We start from the raw sequence: 17,799 nt of genomic DNA on the forward strand, positions 1-17,799 counted from the left end.
TCCTTGATCAGTTTCCATCCATCATTCCTTGTCTGGCCTTCAGGTGCTTTGGGGAACAGCTTCACCCCCTCCTCTCTGTGGTAGCCCCTCAAATATTGGAGCAGTGCTATCATGTCTCCCCTGGTCCTTCTCTTCACTAGACTAGCCGTGCCCAGTTCCTGTAACCGTTCTTCATCTGTTTTAGTCTCCAGTCCCCTAATCATGTTTGTTGGTTTTCTTTGCTCTTTTTCTACGGTCTCAACATCTTTTTTATAGTGTGGTGACCAAAACTGGATGCAGTACTCTTGGTGTGGTCTTACTAGGGCTTTATAGAGCGGTATCAGTACCTCCCTTGATCTTGATTGTATCCCTCTGTTAATGCAATTTAGGATTGCATTGGCTTTTCTGGCTGCCACCACACACTGCTAGCTCATATTTGGATGGTTGTCCACTAAGACTCCAAGATCCTTCTCACAGGTATTGCTACTAAGCCTGGTTTCACCCAGTCTATATGTGTACTTTTGGTTTTTCTTGCCTTAGTGTAGGACTTTACTTTCGTCTACATTGACTTTCATTTTGTTATGTTGGAAGAAATATCCTTCTGGGTTCTGCTCCAAGTGGGGGAAAAAGACACTGGAAACATGGAGACTGCTTGTAAAGATGGTTTAATGGTGGACAGGATCACATGGCTTGAGTTCCTGAAAAGAAAAGGGCAGATACAGCGAATTTTCGGGTTTTATGCTCTCTCTGGCTTTGAACTTCCTGGGACCCAGAAAGAGTATCCTGATTGGTTGTCAGACTCCCAGCTAGATGAGGAATAAATATGGCAAAAAGGAAATATAGAAATTGTAAATTTAATTGAAATGACTAAACACTGTTTAAATTTGTGAACCAGCCAAATATTCTGTTCAAAGAAAATACATTGTATGTTTGTATGTGTGTTTCTAATTATTGCTATTTATTCATATTTGTTCTCTTTTATTCTTTAAAGTTTAGCAATTCATTCTTTATCTTAATATCTTTATATTTGTTTGGGGTTGGCTTTCTTCCCTTTCATCTTTTTTATTGTACAGCAATCTTTCTCCTCAAACCTACCACCACTCTCTTTTCTTTCCTTCTTACTTTCTCTTCCCCCCACCCTCTTTTTCTCCTCCCTACTTCCTCTTCCTTTCTCCTTCTCCTCCTCTCTTCCTCCCTCTCTTACCCTCACTCCTACTCTAATTTCCCTTCCCTTCCTTCATCCCTCTCTATTGCTGTATCCTTTTATGCATATGGATTACTCAGAAGGCTGAAAAAGTTATTTTTGACTGGTCCTCGCACTTTTGACCAGTCCTCAAACTTACGACTGTCCTCACATTTTACATTTTTTGCCCTATCTTATCACCATGGTGAAGAGAAGAACCGCAGTTGTGAAACAACTGACACAGTCGTTAAAAATGCTGCAATGGGCATAAATGTGGCACCCATGCTATACGTTCGCCATCACGGTGTTAAGACTTACTTCATTGATGTTCCTGACTGTTTTTACTTTTCTGGATAATGACAAAGACTGCTGTAAATTTGTAGGTTAAATATATTTATATTTATATAAAAGCTACAAGTCTGTGTCAGTGTCTCCGACTTCATCTTTTTTTAAAAAAAAAGGTTTATTTTTTACACAAACACATATACAAACATACAATGTATTATCTCTAAACAGAATATTTGGCCGATTCACAAATTTAAACTGTGTTTAGTCATTTTAACTAAATTTACAATTTCTATACTTCCTTTTTGCCATATTTATTCTCATCTATTTTTTTAAACCAATATTACCCCTTTCATTCTCATCTCTAATCTTAATCAAATTGAATTTTTCCCTTCTATTCTATGTTGCACCCCTTCCCATTGTCATCTGTTTTTATATCGATCCTCAAATTAATTAATTATATAGTGTTACAATTGTTCAATTCTTATAGGAATACTGCAGCCACTTATTTTATAACATACATTTCCTTTGATAATACAATCCAACATTTTAGTATAAATCAGTTGTTTTTAACTATCTTTTTTCTTTGTATATTAATCGTAAACCAAATAATTTTCCCTATGTTTCGTTATATAAATTCCAAAAATATGAACGCAGATATTCCAATTATTTCCATTTTCATACAATCCAGCTTCTTACAAATCAATTATGTTTAAATAATAATAAACCAAATAGTTTTTCCCATATGTTCCTCCAAACCACAACTTAATCATTTCTGTTTTCACCACAATATACAATTAAATATCCTCTAATCATATAGCTTTTCCCATAGATTGCTCAAAGCCACAACTTAGTCATTTCTACTTTCACCACCATATACCATTAAAAATATTTCAATTATTAGTTTAAATTTATTCATGTTTCTAAAAACTTATCATCTAAATTTCAAAAATGCAAATAAAAATATTCCAATTATTATTCATTTCATTTTTATAATCGTATGATTTCCCATTTCTTACTACAATTCATATTTCAATTCTAAGTATATATAGCATATTTCTCTTTCATTTCTTTCTTTTTCTCCCTTTTCATTTTCATTTTTGCCTTTTTCTTTCACCTTTTTTTCTTTTGCGCTTTAAAATCTTGAACTCTCCTATTTTGCCCTATATTTCCCATTGTTTCCCATCTCTTTTCTCCTTTTCTTATTTCCCCTCTGTTTATCCCAGTGTGATCATTTTGTATTTCAAAATCCTGGACTCTTCTATTTTGCCCTAATTCCCCGACTGTCTCGCCGCAATGCTTCCAGTCGAAAATCTGGAGCTGGAGTGGGTGGGTGGCTACAGGAGGTTTGTCATCAGGTCTCTTAGTTTGCCTGCAGCCCACGTGGCATGTTAGGATCACCTGCCTTCTGCCCCATGCCTCTGTCTGCTGCTGGTGCCGCCGGGCAAAGACGAGCCACAGAGTGCACTGACCAAGGGACAGGCAGGATGCAGCAGCTGCCAGATAACGTTGGGCCCGCTTGCTGCCTCTTCTGCGTGTGCCAGGGGGTGCAAAGTGAACAGCTGGGCTGATTAACCTGAAATCGTGTCCCCCCCCACACACACACACAAAAAAGACCTAGGGCTTATTTTGGAGCCCAAAAAATATAAGCAAGTTTTATTTGGGGGAAAACTTGGTATCCAAAAGTTAGTTCCGAATTATAAAAGGAAATTCTTATTTTTAATGGATCAAAAAAGTCTACTGCTTTGGAACCCCTTTTCCATACACTATGCATTTTTACAGATTCTCCTGGGCATGAAGCAAATTTTGAGAATCAACACAAACCAATTAGCATCATCTTTTCCTGCTGTGCATCTTCTTATGTCGATTAAATTCACCAGAGCTTATTAATTTCCTTCCACACTCCACACACTCATACGGCTTCTCCCCCGTGTGGATTCTCTTATGGAGTGTAAAATAACTCCTATCTTTGAAAGCCTTTCCACACTCAATGCATTTAAACGGCCTCTCCCCTGTGTGGATCCTCATGTGGGAGGTAAGAGTGCCACTCTCATTATAACATTTTCCACACTCCAGGCATTTATAGGGTTTCTCCCCTGAGTGAAGCCTTCTATGGATCTTGAGTGAATGTCTTTGACTAAAGCTTTTTCCGCACTCATGACATGTATACGGTTTCTCCCCAGTGTGGATCCTCTTGTGGCTACGAAGGCTACTGCTTATTCTGAAACTCATGCCACACTCCATGCACTTAAACGGTTTCTCCCCTGTGTGAATCCTTTTATGGATTGTCAGTTTTCCAGACTCAATGAAGCTTTTTCCACACTCCTGGCACTGATATGGTTTCTCCCCAGTGTGGGTTCTGCTATGTAGGATATAGCTTCCTTTTGCATTGAAGCTCTTTCCACATGTACGGCATTCATATGGTTTCTCCCCAGTGTGGAGCCTTTTGTGACAAGTGAGGTAACACAATTCAGTGAAGGATTTGCCACATTCGATGCACTTATAAGGCTTTTCACCCGTGTGGGTTCTTTTATGGGTATTAAGGTTACTTTTTTGATTGAAGCACTTCCCACACTCAGTGCATCGATGTGGTTTCTCTCCACTGTGGACACTTCTATGGGATGTTAAGTGGCTGGATTTACGGAAGCTCTTTCCACACTCAAGGCATTTGTACGGTTTCTCCCCTGTGTGGGTCCGTTCGTGGGCATGAAGGCCACTAGAATTGGCAAAGCGCTTTCCACACTGCAGGCACTGAAAGGGCTTCTCCCCCGTGTGGATTCGGTGATGGACCATAAGATGTGAAGAGCAACTGAAGCGCTTTCCACACTCCATGCACTGAAGTGGTTTTTCCCCCGTGTGGGTCCTCTCGTGTGACTTAAGATGAACTTTTTGACTGAAGCTCTTTCCACACTGCAGGCATTTATAAGGTTTCTCCCCTTTATGCATCCTATTATGTTTAATTAGTGTATCATGTCTATTGAAGCTTTTTCCACACTCCAAACATTCATAGGGTTTCTCCCCTGTGTGAATCCTCTTATGGGAAGTAAGGATACCTTGGGTACTGAAGCATTTTCCACACTCTGTGCATTTATACGGCTTCTCTCCAGTGTGGATCCTCTTATGAGAATTGAAATTGCCTATTTGGGTGAAACTCTTCCCACACACTGTGCAATGATACGGCTTTTCCCCTGTATGGGTCCTATTATGGTAAGTGAGCTCACCTGCAGAGCAGAAGCTCTTCCCACATTCCAGGCATTTACATGATTTATTCCCAGTGGGGCTTTTTGGGGGGGAATTTGGTTTCTTGTTCCGAGTAAGCCTCGTTCTACCGTCCCTGCATTGATGCAACTTCTCCTCTCTGTGGCTGCTTTGATGGGAAGTAAGGGAGGTGCTGCTTCCGAAGGTCTTTCCACAGGTGATGCATTGATGCTGCTGCTTCTCCTTGTGGACTCTCTTATGTGAATTAAGATGATTTTTCTGCCTGAAGGTCCTTCCACAATCCAGACATTTGTGTGGATCCTCTGCTCTGTGAATTTTTTTATGTGATTCAAGGGAACGGCTTGTATCGAAGCCTTCTGCACACTCTGTACATTTGTACATTTCCCCTCCTTCTTGTATGCTTTCATGTAAAGGAGGAGGAAGGGTCCCTCTGGAGTGTTGCCTGCTTTCATCTTGTTTCTCTCCAGCAGGGCTTTCGCAACACTCACATAATCCAGATTCATCTCGGAGTGTTTTCCCACACCTTGAACACTCTCCTTTTTCTTGGCAATCATCTCCGTCCAATAAGACATTGGGATCTGGACAAGGGAAACCAGAGCAATTCTCCAGCTCCAACGTTAACTGCTTTTCCTCAGAACTTTGCTTTCCATATATTTTTTCTGCAACTTCCTTTTTCTCTTTTGGCAAAGGTGCTGCTGCCTCTTGGCCAGAATCCTCCATCTCCCATTTGTCACCTGCTTGGAATAGAAAAAAGAAAAGAAAAGTTAAGACTAACTTAGGTGTGAAAGGGATCAAGCACCATTGCTGTATTAGAACAGTATAAATATTCTTTCAAACTCCCATTTGTCCAAGCCATGATGCTATGCTTGTTATTAAGTTGATATAAGATTTGACCTTTGGCTCCTAAATGTAAATATCTCAACAGAATCTCTTACCTAAGGAGGCCATGTTCCTCTTGGTTTCCAGCATGACCTCTTGGTACAGAGCTTTTTGCTCAGAATCCAGCAGGGCCCACTCCTCCACGGAGAAAAACACAGCTACATCCTCAAGCGATACCAAATCCTGACATAGGGAGAAGAGAGAAACCACAACGTATTCCATGAACATTCATAACAATGAACACTTCAATGAATTACATTTGCGTCTACTTCTTAATGAAAAATCTCTAGTTTTCAAGTAGGGCAAAGAAACATGTTAGGATATTGAATTTAGAATCTGAAACAGTAAAGTGTCAAATAGGCCGGAACACAATTGTAACTGATTAGTTAGAGAGTGCTGACTCATGCATGATGCAATCTACGCTATGATTGGTTGCTGTAAGTATAAAGGGGCGTTTCCCTTTTTTCCCTCCTTTTTTCCTTCTGTATGTTCTGCATGATGTTTTAGATTTACCTCATGATGTTCCTGACTATCTTATGTTCTTCCTTTTCTGGATGATGACAAAGACTGCGATAAATTTGTAGGTTGAACATATTTATATTTATATAAAATCTACAAGTCTGTGTCAGTGTCTCTGACTTTATCTGGACAGCTGCTGGGCAATTTCATGACCGAACATCTTCCCTGGAGAACCTTTCCGAAAACATAAAGTGCCTCTGGCTAGAGATACATCTAGTTAATATTTTATTGGTTTGTCCGATGCCAGAGGAGCAGCAACCACATATTCGTTTGTTGCCCATTGATGGGCTTGACCTTAGATATCTTGACTGAATCCAACACTGGGTTAATGGTACCCAGTGTGGTGAGCCGATGAATCCTTCCAAATCAAGTGGGTTCACCATTTAATTTCTGTGCAAAAGTCTGGACTTTACTTTTTACTTTAGGCTTTCATGGTCAACACTTTTTAAAAATCCTTAGTAAAGACCACATCTGGAATACCGAGTTCAGTTTTGGTCACAACATTACCAAAAATATGTGGAGACTTTGGAAAAAGTGCATAGAGCAACTAAGGATTAAAGGCCTTGAGACTAAAACATATGAAAAACGATTGCAGGAACTGGATATGGCTAGTCTGGAGAAAAGAAGGACTAGGGGAGACATGATAGCCGTGTTCCAGTATTTGTGGGGCTGCTGCAAACAAGAAGGGCTCAACTTATTTTCCAAAGCACCAGAAAGCAGGACAAGAAATAACGGATGGAAACTAATCATGGAGAAAGGCAACCTGGAATTAAGGAGAAACTTCCTGCCAGTGAGAACAATTGACTAATGGAACAGTTTGCCTTCAGAAGTTGTGGGCTGGAGGTTTTTAAGGACAGACTGGACACCCACTTGTCTGAAATGGTATCGGGTCTCCTGCTTGAAACAGGGGGATAGACTAGAAGATCTCTAAGACCCCTTCCAATTGTGTTATTCTGTTATTGCGAGATTGGCACATCTGGGGAAGGGAGGGAAGAATCCTCCTACCTGCCTTGGAAGCTCAACCTTTGTTAAGCCTCCACTATAAAGACCTGAGGTTCCGGGAGATGAAGACGAGGCCACGAGAGTGTCTAGGAGTGAAAAAAAAAAAACAAGGGAATAATTTGCCATCAAACATCCTAATGATATTCCTGAGCAGCCAGTGCAGAAGGCTGATTTTAGCCCATTTTTAGACTAACTAGGGAGCCCCTTTATGTGAGTCCCTTGCAGTCACACCAACATTACATAGAAGCTCACCCTGGGTGAGAAGAAAACTGAAAGGGGTGGAAGGACCAGGGATTGGATTCAGAGGCAGATTATCTCAGCCATGAATGTATGTATTAAAGGACCACAGAGCTGGACTCTGGAGGCCTCAAGCAGATCCGCTCCCATTTCCAGGGAGTTGTGCTGAGTTAGTCAGGAGTACTAGATCTGGCCTGGCACCAACAAAGAGACAGAGTCCAAATTGTCTCTCACGTATACAGGTAGTCCTCGAATTACAGCCATTCATTTAGTGACTCTTCAAAGTATAAGAGCCTTGGTAGTACAGGGGTTTAAGGCACCCTGTTATTAAGCTGGTTATTAAGACCAGCTGCCTGCAATTACTGCAGGTTCGAATCTCGCCAAGGCTCAAGGTTGACTCAGCCTTCCATCCTTTCTAAGGTAGGTGAAATGAGGACCCAGTTTGTGGGGGCAATAAGCTGACTTTGTATAAATATACAAAAGGATGAAGGCTATTGCTGGGCACATTGTAAGCCGCCCTGAGTCTTCGGAGAAGGGCGGCATATAAATCAAATTAAAAATAAATTTAAAAAAAAAAAGTTACCAGGACAGTGAAAAACGTGACTCCTGGCAGCTTTTCACAGGACCTTTGCAGCATCCCCATGGTCACCTGATCAAAATTTGGACACTGGGCAACTGGCTCCTATTTGTAAGGGCTACAGAGTCCCAGGGTCATGTGATCCCATTGCAATCTTCCCACAAGCAAAGTCAATAGAGAAGCCAGATTCCCTTAACCACCGTGTTACTAACTGAACAACGGCAGTGGGTTCACTTAACAACTGTAGCAAGAAAGGTCATAAAAAGGGGGAAAACTCACTTAGCCACTATCGCGCCAAGCAACAGAAATTCTGGGCTCGATTGTGGTCCTAAGTCAAGGACTACCTGTATTCAGATTCGGACAATGGCTGGGATAGATCTGGAATGATTTCTTTCATGCTTTTATATTTCAGTGACATCAGCAGGAAGTACAGTTCTTTGATTGACAGGAGATACAGTAAGGAAGCTGTTAAGGATATTGTTGTTGTGTTACCAACCAGCAGAGTGTAGAGCACAGAGAAACGTTGCAGAGAGCAATGAATAAGAGATGTGCAAACTGGTTTATCAAGAGTTTACTTTATAGTGAAAAAACAATCTCATAGTCTTTAAATCAATCCAAGTCTTTGCCAGTTAAATCAGTCCAGTGATACAAAATCTTCTTACCACACAAACAGTAGTTGGTTAGAATAACAAACTCCCTCTGGTTCACAAACCACGATGGTAGCAGATCCATCTAACCGATGATAGCACAATGGATAGCACTCCTCACACTATGGTAGCTTATCATCAACTGAATACTTTGCAGTACCTTCCTTAAATATGTTCACAACCAGTGATTATCTAATTACAGCATGACTCAGCATTACAATGAATCAGCAGTAAAACTTTAAAGTCACACAATACGTATTTATGTTAAAGTCACAGAACACATATATTGCCTGGACAACTTGTTAGGCTCAAACCATATCCTAACAGAAGGTACCAAAGAAGCCATGCCGACATCCTGTAGCCTTAAGGATGTTTAGCAAGACAGTTGTGGTTTCTCTCTCACCTTCCCCAGATATGGGACATAGGTCTTTATTTCAGCCATTTCAAGGTATGAATCTTGATCCCCAGAATCCTGACTAAGGTCACTGGAGGCTTTTAAGAAGAGACTGGACAGCCAATTGTCTGAAATGGTATAGACTCCTCCTCCTCAAACAGGGGGTTGGACTAGAAGACCTCCAAGGTCCCTTCCAACTCCAAGTAGGTTATTCTATGTTTATATAATGTCCACCTTCCTTATCAGATGATAGAAACTCTTTTCAAAGCTGGGACTTGCCCTTTGGAATACCCCACTGTAAAAGAGGAAAATTAGGGCCCTTTTATTGCTGGTGGACTTCAACTCCCAGAATTCCTGACACAGCTGGCTCGGGGATTCTGGGAGTTGAAGTCCACCAGTCCTAAAAGGGCCCTAGTTCCCCACCCCTGGCCTACAGCGACCTTTCCCAATCTTGGGAGCTGTAAAATATGTGGACTTCAACACACATGGAGAATTCTGGGAGCAGAAATCCACATGCCACAAAGTTGCCAAGGCTGAGAAACAGCGGCCCACAGGAGAAGGCCGATAAATGCACCCAAGACTCTAAAAACGCAGTTAAATTGAAGAATGGAAAGGAACTGAAGGGATGAAAGCAACGAGGGCGAAGAGATTAAAGGGCCTCAGGAGGAGCCTTTCCCCGATGCTCCCTCCGGAGGCGGCTCCTCTCGACACAAGGGCTCCTGGGAGGGATCGCCCCCTTTTCTCCCCGCCGCTTCCGCAGCCCTCGAACTCCCAGCCTCCCGGATCTGAAACGGCCCCAGAGAAAAGGAAAAGGAGGGGAAACGACCAGGAACAATAATAGTAATAATAATAATAATCTCCCCCAGGAGAAAGTGGGGACTGCAGGAGGATCTTAGCAGCGCCCCAAGAAGCTGCACTGAAGGGTCTCCTGTCCGAGCATTTCCCCAGGTGGGAAGAAGGAAGGAAGGGAGGGAGGAAGGAGCTGCTCACCTGGCGCTCCATAGGAAAGAGGCGGCTCTCTTCCTCGCCCGGACTCCGCTCCCCAAGAGACAGACGCAGAAAAGATCCGCGATCGCCGCCGGTCACGCACCTGGATCCCCCTCCCCGGAACGACCCCAGCCAGGAGTCTGCACAGAACCAGACAGGAAGCGCTTGTAGCTCCTCCCCTCTCCGTTAAAGCTCCTCCCACTCTCTGGTCAGCTGGGCAGCGAGTCCATTGCTTCTTTGCCCCAGGGAGAGAACCGGGGGAGAGGGGGAGGGGAGGGAGCCCAGGATGGGAGGAGGGAAGGGAAAGGGATGCGGAGCAGCAAAGTTACAGATTACAAATTAAGGGAGTTGGAAGGGACCTTGTGGGTCATCTAGTCCAACCTCCCCAAGCAGGAGACCCTGCACCATTTCTGACAAATGGCAGTCCAGTCTCTTCTTGAAAGCCTCCAGTGATGAAGCTCCACAACCTCCCAAGGCAACTTCTGTTCCATGGGTGGATTGTTCTCACTGTCAGAAAATTCCTCCTTGTTTGTAGGTTGAATCTCTCCTTGATCAGTTTCCATCCATCATTCCTTGTCTGGCCTTCAGGTGCTTTGGGGAACAGCTTCACCCCCTCCTCTCTGTGGTAGCCCCTCAAATATTGGAGCAGTGCTATCATGTCTCCCCTGGTCCTTCTCTTCACTAGACTAGCCGTGCCCAGTTCCTGTAACCGTTCTTCATCTGTTTTAGTCTCCAGTCCCCTAATCATGTTTGTTGGTTTTCTTTGCTCTTTTTCTACGGTCTCAACATCTTTTTTATAGTGTGGTGACCAAAACTGGATGCAGTACTCTTGGTGTGGTCTTACTAGGGCTTTATAGAGTGGTATCAGTACCTCCCTTGATCTTGATTGTATCCCTCTGTTAATGCAATTTAGGATTGCATTGGCTTTTCTGGTTGCCACCACACACTGCTAGCTCATAGTTAGATGGTCGTCCACTAAGACTCCAAGATCCTTCTCACAGGTATTGCTATTAAACCTGGTTTCACCCAGTCTATATGTGTACTTTTGGTTTTTCTTTTGGTTTTAGTGTAGGACTTTACTTTCCTCTACATTGAATTTCATTTTGTTATGTTGGAAGAAATATCCTTCTGGGTTCTGCTCCAAGTGGAGAAAAAGACACTGGAAACATGGAAACTGCTTGGAAAGATGGTTTAATGGTGGACAGGATCACATGGCTTGAGTTCCTGAACAGAAAAGGGGCTGAGAGTCAGCGAGTCCCTGGGTTTATGCCCTGGCTTTGAACTTCCTAGGGCCCAGAAAGAGTATTCTGATTGGTTGTCAGACTCCCAGGGGGTTGGGGGGGGGTCTTAGCTAGCCTTGCTGGCTGATGTAATCTTACCAGGTGCCTTGTGGTGAATTTCTGCTGCTAGATGGGCCCTACTGTTTTAGTTTCTGTGCTAGATGGAGCCTATTGTGTTGCAGATTATGGCCCATTAACAAACGTGTGGGGGGAGAGGCAGGAAGCTGCTTGTCTTTTAAAACATGTTTCTCCATTTCTCATCCAGGGAAATATAATATTCTGCCTTTTTAATATTTCCTAAAATATTTCATTCTTCCAGGAAAGGGGTGGGTGCTAACTTCCTACAGTTAGATAGGGCCCAGTGTTCAAGTCTGTCTGCATCCATCTGGATCTTGAGCCTATAGAGTGCTAGTTATTCCTGCCAGCTTAGTATCATCTGCATATTTGGTAAGTTCCCCTTCTATTACTGGCCTAACTACCTATTAGTACTTGCCTAAGATGGAACCTTGTGGTATCTCACCGCTTACTTCCCTTCATATACTTAGACCCATTAAGGACTACTCGTTAAGTATGGTTTGTCAGCCAGTTGCAAATCTGTCTGGGGATGATGCTATCTATCCCACTTTTTTCTTACTTGCCAAGAAGTTGGTTGTGGTCTACTTTGTCCAATGCCTGGCTGAAGTCTAAGTATATTATGCCCACAGTATTTCACTGGTCTACTAATTTAGTCACTATGTTCAAGAATGAAATAAGATTGGTTTGGCATGATCTGTTTTTAACAAACCCATGCTGACTGCTAGTTATCACTAGCTAGAAAGGTTGACATTCAAACGTGAGTTTACATACCCTTTCTGACTTTTGATCTAAAACTGGTTTTTGGTGATGTTTAATCCTGTGCTTATTGATGAGATAATTTTCCCTATTCAGCTTTGTTTGGAAGGGAAAATGTTAATCTCTGTTCCTGAAAAAAAGCAGCTTCAGAAATCTGGCTAGTTCCTGCATCTATTTGTTCTGATAATTGGTTTAATAAACAACAACTACTGTATTTGCTCTTTTGCTACATTTTAATTGCTTTCTTTGTAGTTAGGCTTATCTTTTTTTGTCTGTAAAGGGGGTCTTCTTTCACTGTTTTAGTGGTTCTTGGCACTGTCCTTTTGGGGTGTACTTCCAAGAGGCAGGATGCAAGACTGACACTGATTTTTTTACTGCTTTTCTGGGGGCATGTGATCTTTCCTTAAATCTGGATTATTTCCTTAGGATATTTTATGAGGTGAGTGAGACCAGCTGTATATTTAAGTGGTGCAAATGGATCTAAGGATTGCTTCTCCTGGGTGTGCTCTTTCTGGAGAGCTTAAATGTTGTCTCTGCTAAAAGGTTTCACTTTATGAGCAAGAGTTGGTTGCTGATAGTTACCATTGTAGTTTAACTATTTTAATTCCTCAAGGTGCTCTGGCACCCTGCCTGATTTGTAACTCCAGCTTGCAGGTATTTCTAATCTAATGATTGGTATTTAAGGCAGCTTTTTGCAAGCAAAGAAGCTTTTTGTACTTTTGAACAGGTAATCCTTGATTTACAACAGTTCATTTAGTGACCATTCAAAGTTACAATGGCACTGAAAAAAGTGACTTATGACAGCTTTTCACACTTACGACTATTGCAGCATCCCCATGATCACGAGAGGCCAGGCAAGGAGAAGCGCACATGAAGCACCGCAGTTGTGAAATGAGTGACAGAATGCTGCAACGGGCATAAATGACTGGTCGTAAGTGTGAGGACCGGTCAAAAGTGTGAGGACTGGTCAGAAATCAATTTTTTCAGCCCTCGGAGTAGTCCCTATACACATAGCCATGGCCACCCGGTCACATGACCAGCTAGCCACGTCCACCCAGTCACATGACCCCCCAAGCCACGCCCACAAAATAAGCCACACCCACAATGGTGTCCCTATATGTGCATAGGAACTACTCAGAGGGCTGGAAAAGTGATTTTTGACCGGTCCTCGCACTTACGACTGTCCTCACATTTTACGTTTTTGTACCCTATCTTGTCACTGTGGTGAAGAACTGAAGTTGTGAAACAAGTGACACAGTCATTAAGAATGCTGCAATGGGCATAAATGTGAGGATGGTCGTAAGTTTGAGGAACGGTCAAAAGCGTGATGACCAGTCATAATTTACTTTAATACCAAGCATAGCACCATCTTTGGAACAAATGGGATTTGGGAGGAAATTTGATATTGTTCAAACACAGTAACGGCGCTTGATCCCTTTTGCACTTATGTTTGTGTTAACTTTTTTGTGTGTGTTGCAAGCAGGTGACGGATGGGAGATGGAGGATTCTGGCCAAGAGGCAGCAGCACCTTTGCCAAAAGACAAAAAAGAAGTTGCAGAAAAAATATATGGAAAGCAAAGTTCTGAGGAAAGCCAGTTAACGGGGGAGCTGGAGAATTGCTCTGGTTTCCCTTGTCCAGATCCCAATGTCTTATTGGACGGAGATGATTGCCAAGAAAAAGGAGAGTGTTCAAGGTGTGGGAAAACACTCCGAGATGAATCTGGATTATGTGAGTGTTGCGAAAGCCCTGCTGGAGAGAAAGAAGATGAAAGCAGGCAACGCTCCAGAGGGACCCTTCCTCCTGCTTTACATGAAAGCATACAAGGAGGGAAATCATACAAATGTACGGAGTGTGCAGAAAGCTTCGATACAAGCCGCTCCCTTGCATCACATAAAAAAATTCACAAAGCAGAGGATCCACACAAATGTCTGGATTGTGGAAGGACCTTCAGGCAGAAAAACCATCTTAATTCACATAAGAAGGTCCACGAAGAGAGCAAGAAGCATCAATGCATCACCTGTGGAAAGACCTTCAGAACCAGCACCTCCCTTACTTCCCATTTTTGGCCTCCCAAACCCCCCCATTCGTCGCGTTTTTGCCCTCGAGACGCACTCTGCAGGCCTCCCAAACCCTCTGCAGGCCCTGTTTTTGTGAAAAATGGGGGCAAAAACATTTTTTTTACTTGTTTACCTCTTCGAAATCTTGGTGCGTCTTATACTCCATTGCGTCTTATAGTCTGAAACATACGGTAAATTTAAAACCTCTTAAAAAAAAAAACACTGCCCGATCAGAACAAGACTCTCTGGGTAAAATCCAAAATGGGGTGGGGTAGGGGGGTCCTTCCAGTAAGGGGTCAGCAGAATCTCTGGTGGGTATTTACTAGGGGGAGGAGGCAGCAGCAGCCACATGCTAGCCATCCTTTGACGGATTGATCCATTAATTCCACGACTTTCCCCTCCCACCCTCCCCATGAGCTGAAGATTAGTCCCTGATTCTTCTTCCTCCCCCACAAAACAACCCTGTAAGGTAGGGCAGTTTGACAGAGGGCTGGTAAAAATTGTAACTTTCCAGGGGAGAACAATATCACAGCACCAAGGTGGTGGGAATGGCCAACACTCCAGAAGATGGGCTCAAGATCCAGACAGACCTTGGGCCCTGTAAGAAGTAATCAGGCATCCCTCCCCCTCCTGGAAGAATGAAATATTTTGGGGATTAAAAGAGGCAGATTATTATATTTCACCAAAGGAGAAACATGCGCCAGCCCCAATTTCCTGCATAGTAAAATGCAGCAGAAATGATTACAGATGGAGACTTTGGGCCCATTAAGGAATCCAGGCCAATCTATTCATAAACAAAACATCTTCAGCTTCCGGGTGACAGGATTAAGCAGGACAGGACAGGACATTTTAGGACATAATAGCATTAACCCACCACCATTTAGCAAAAGACACAAGCCCCTCTTCATTGTACAATCAGTTCAAACTTCAAAGTCACAGAAACCTATGAAGATCCATCCACTCATTCGCCCATTTGGTCAGCTGCCCCAGAATCACAGGTTGGTTCTGCCTATCAATAAACAGAATCTTTTTTCCCATCAGCCTCCATTTTATTTCCAGCGCCTTTCTCCCAGCTGGGAACTGAACCAGAGGAATTTTTCTTCCAACAGCCCTAATATAAATTTCCTAATAAATAAATAAATCTTTGTTCTTAACCTGCTCCGCTTGTTTATTTCTTCCCTTCATGCCCAGCACGTGCAAGATTGGATCAGATTCTTAACAAACGGGAGAGCGTGGATCGTGAAGCCCACACTCTCCATACTGTCCATTTGTGAAGAAAAGCCAGGCTTCATAGAAAAGGATGAAAACCTCAGATAAATAGCTTGCATATTTGAAAATCAGCAATTTAGAGAAGAATACAGCACCCAAAACAAAAAAAATTCTCCAATGCTGCAGGACTTCATGTGCATTAATTAAAAAAAAAAAATTATTGTACACTAGTGTTTTGAATATCAATACTGTGGGTGGGAGGGGTAGATATGGCGGGAGCAGGGGGCCATATCGTGTTAGGGGACCGCGCACTCGATGTTTACGAGCGATGCGTGCTCCGGCCCCCAAAGCTCCACCCGTTTTCCAGGTTGCACAGACCCTCAGGGCCCGGGCCTTCGGCTGATGCTGTGCAATACCAGGTCCGTAGTAAATAAAGCCCCCCTCATTTGTGATCTTATTCAGGAGGGGGGTGCGGACCTGGCAGGTGTTACGGAGACCTGGTTGGGCCATGAGGGGGGGGTTCCCCTCATTGAAATGTAACCTCCAGGTTTCCTCGCCTTCCATCAGCCGAGGTCACAGGGGAGGGGCGGGGGGGTAGCGGTTATCATTAAGGAAGGTCTGAAACCGAGGGAGGCCACTGTCCCTCAGACGACCGGCTGTGAATCCCTCCTTGTGAAATGGGGCCACGGGGTTCAGATGGGTTTGCTGATCACATACCTGGCACCCTGCCATGTGGCAACAGCCCTCCCGGAGCTACTCAGCGTCATCGCCGCGGTGGTGGTTGATACCCCCAGGCTTATGGTCATGGCGGATTTCAACCTACCGTCCGTGGGCGAGGCGTCTGAGGTGGCTCGGGAGTTCATGGCTTCCATGACAGCTATGGACCTGACCCAGTTAATTCATGGCCCTACCCACACGGGGGGAAACACGCTGGATCTGGTTTTTGTCTCTGGACAGTGGTTGAGTGATCTCGAGATAGGGGATATAGTCACCGAGCCCTTGTCATGGTCTGATCACTCTCCCCTTCGTCTCAACCTTCGAACCGCTACACCCCGCCGCAGGGAGGCGGAGCCGGTAAGATGGTTCCGCCCCAGGCGCCTGATGGAACCTGACAGGTTCCAGATGGAGCTTGGGCCATTCCCTGAGGCTCTGGCACACGCCCCGACTGGAGACCTAGTGGCCGCCTGGGATAGGGCGGCCGCTGGAGCTCTGGACCGGGTCGTGCCTTTGCGGCCTCTGACCTGGCGCCGATCTCATTTAGCTCCTTGGTTTACTGAGGAGCTGAGGGAGTTGAAGCACTGGAAAAGACGCCTAGAGAGTAGTTGGAGGGCCAGCCGTTCTGAATCTGACCGGACACTGGTAAGATCTCATATTAGGAATTACCTAGTGGCGATAAAAGCAGCGAAATGTAGCTATTTTGCTGCTCTTATTGCGTCATCAGATAATCGCCCGGCCACCCTGTTTAGGGTGACCCGCTCCCTGCTCCACCAGGAAGCGCGGGAGGACCCCTTGGAGGGTAGAGCCGAGGATTTTGTTCAATATCTGTATGACAAAATCACTCAGATTCGGGAAGATCTGGACTCCGACTGGGTAGTCTCAGGGGGAGGGACTGGGGCAGGTCTTGAGAATGTTATCTGGGATGAGTTTGATCCTGTGACCCCTGAGGACGTGGACAGGATTCTGGGTAGACTGAACGCGACCACTTGTTTATTGGACCCGTGTCCCTCCTGGTTAGTGCTGGCTTCTTGGGAGGTGACACTAGGCTGGTTCCAGGGGATTATAAATGCTTCGTTGGGTGAGGGTGTCTTTCCTGCCGCCTTGAAAGAGGCGGTGGTGAGGCCTCTCCTCAAGAAGCCATCCCTGGACCCGGCAATGTTGGTAAATTATCGTCCGGTCTCCAACCTTCGTTTTGTGGCGAAGGTTGTTGAGAGTGTGGTCGCGAAACAGCTCCCCCAGCACCTGGATGAAACGATGTATCTGGATCCGTTCCAGTCGGGCTTCAGGCCTGGGTACAGCACGGAAACGGGATTGGTCGCGTTGGTTGATGATCTCTGTAGGGCTCGGGACAGGGGGTGCTCCTCTGTCCTGGTCCTGTTAGATCTCTCAGCGGCTTTTGATACCATCGACCATGGCATCATGCTGCACCGGTTGGAAGAGTTAGGGGTGGGAGGCACTGTGTTGCGGTGGTTCTCCTCCTTTCTCTCTGACCGGTCGCAGTCTGTGTTGACAGGGGGACAGAGGTCGACCCCGAGGCCACTCATATGTGGGGTGCCGCAAGGGTCGGTCCTCTCGCCTCTCCTGTTCAACATTTATGTGAAGCCGCTGGGTGAGATCATCCGTGGTTTCGGGGTGGAGTACCATCAGTACGCTGACGACACCCAGCTGTACATCTCCACCCTGGATCACCCCAACGATGCTCTTGAAGTGATGTCCCGGTGCCTGGAGGCTGTGTGGATCTGGATGGGGAGGAACAGGCTCAGGCTCAACCCATCCAAGACCGAGTGGCTGTGGTT

At 44.6% G+C, this 17,799-nt stretch overlaps 2 protein-coding genes across 7 annotated transcripts in view; one reads left to right on the forward strand and one right to left on the reverse strand.

The window, feature by feature from the left end:
• The window catches only part of LOC148115997 (zinc finger protein 57-like), a 74,450-nt gene extending 59,219 nt beyond the window's left edge, over window positions 1-15,231 (forward strand). The window contains exon 3 of the mRNA XM_087884692.1: window positions 13,503-15,231. Coding sequence (XP_087740818.1) covers window positions 13,503-14,260 — 758 coding nt within the window. The 3' untranslated portion in view covers window positions 14,261-15,231. The remainder of the gene's footprint in view (window positions 1-13,502) is intronic.
• On the reverse strand, window positions 629-10,497 carry LOC148116002 (uncharacterized). 6 transcript variants are annotated; one of them, XM_087884653.1, is made up of 4 exons: window positions 9,912-10,494; window positions 7,070-7,152; window positions 5,602-5,728; window positions 629-5,400 (listed from the first exon to the last, which is right to left on the reverse strand). In XM_087884653.1, the coding sequence occupies exons 3-4, from the start codon at window positions 5,633-5,635 to the stop codon at window positions 3,281-3,283; spliced, it is 2,154 nt and encodes a 717-aa protein (XP_087740779.1). In that variant the 5' UTR covers window positions 5,636-5,728; window positions 7,070-7,152; window positions 9,912-10,494; the 3' UTR covers window positions 629-3,280. The 6 variants fall into 6 exon arrangements, with proteins under 6 accessions (XP_087740779.1, XP_087740778.1, XP_087740774.1 ...); XM_087884652.1 differs by having other exon boundaries at window positions 629-5,403; window positions 9,912-10,071; XM_087884648.1 differs by lacking the exon at window positions 9,912-10,494 and adding an exon at window positions 8,543-9,716 and having other exon boundaries at window positions 629-5,403.
• Window positions 15,232-17,799: the final 2,568 nt, after the last annotated feature.

Source organism: Pantherophis guttatus, chromosome 2 (genome assembly GCF_059756535.1).
Source record: "Pantherophis guttatus breed Tessera chromosome 2, ASM5975653v1, whole genome shotgun sequence".
Lineage (NCBI taxonomy): Eukaryota > Metazoa > Chordata > Lepidosauria > Squamata > Colubridae > Pantherophis > Pantherophis guttatus.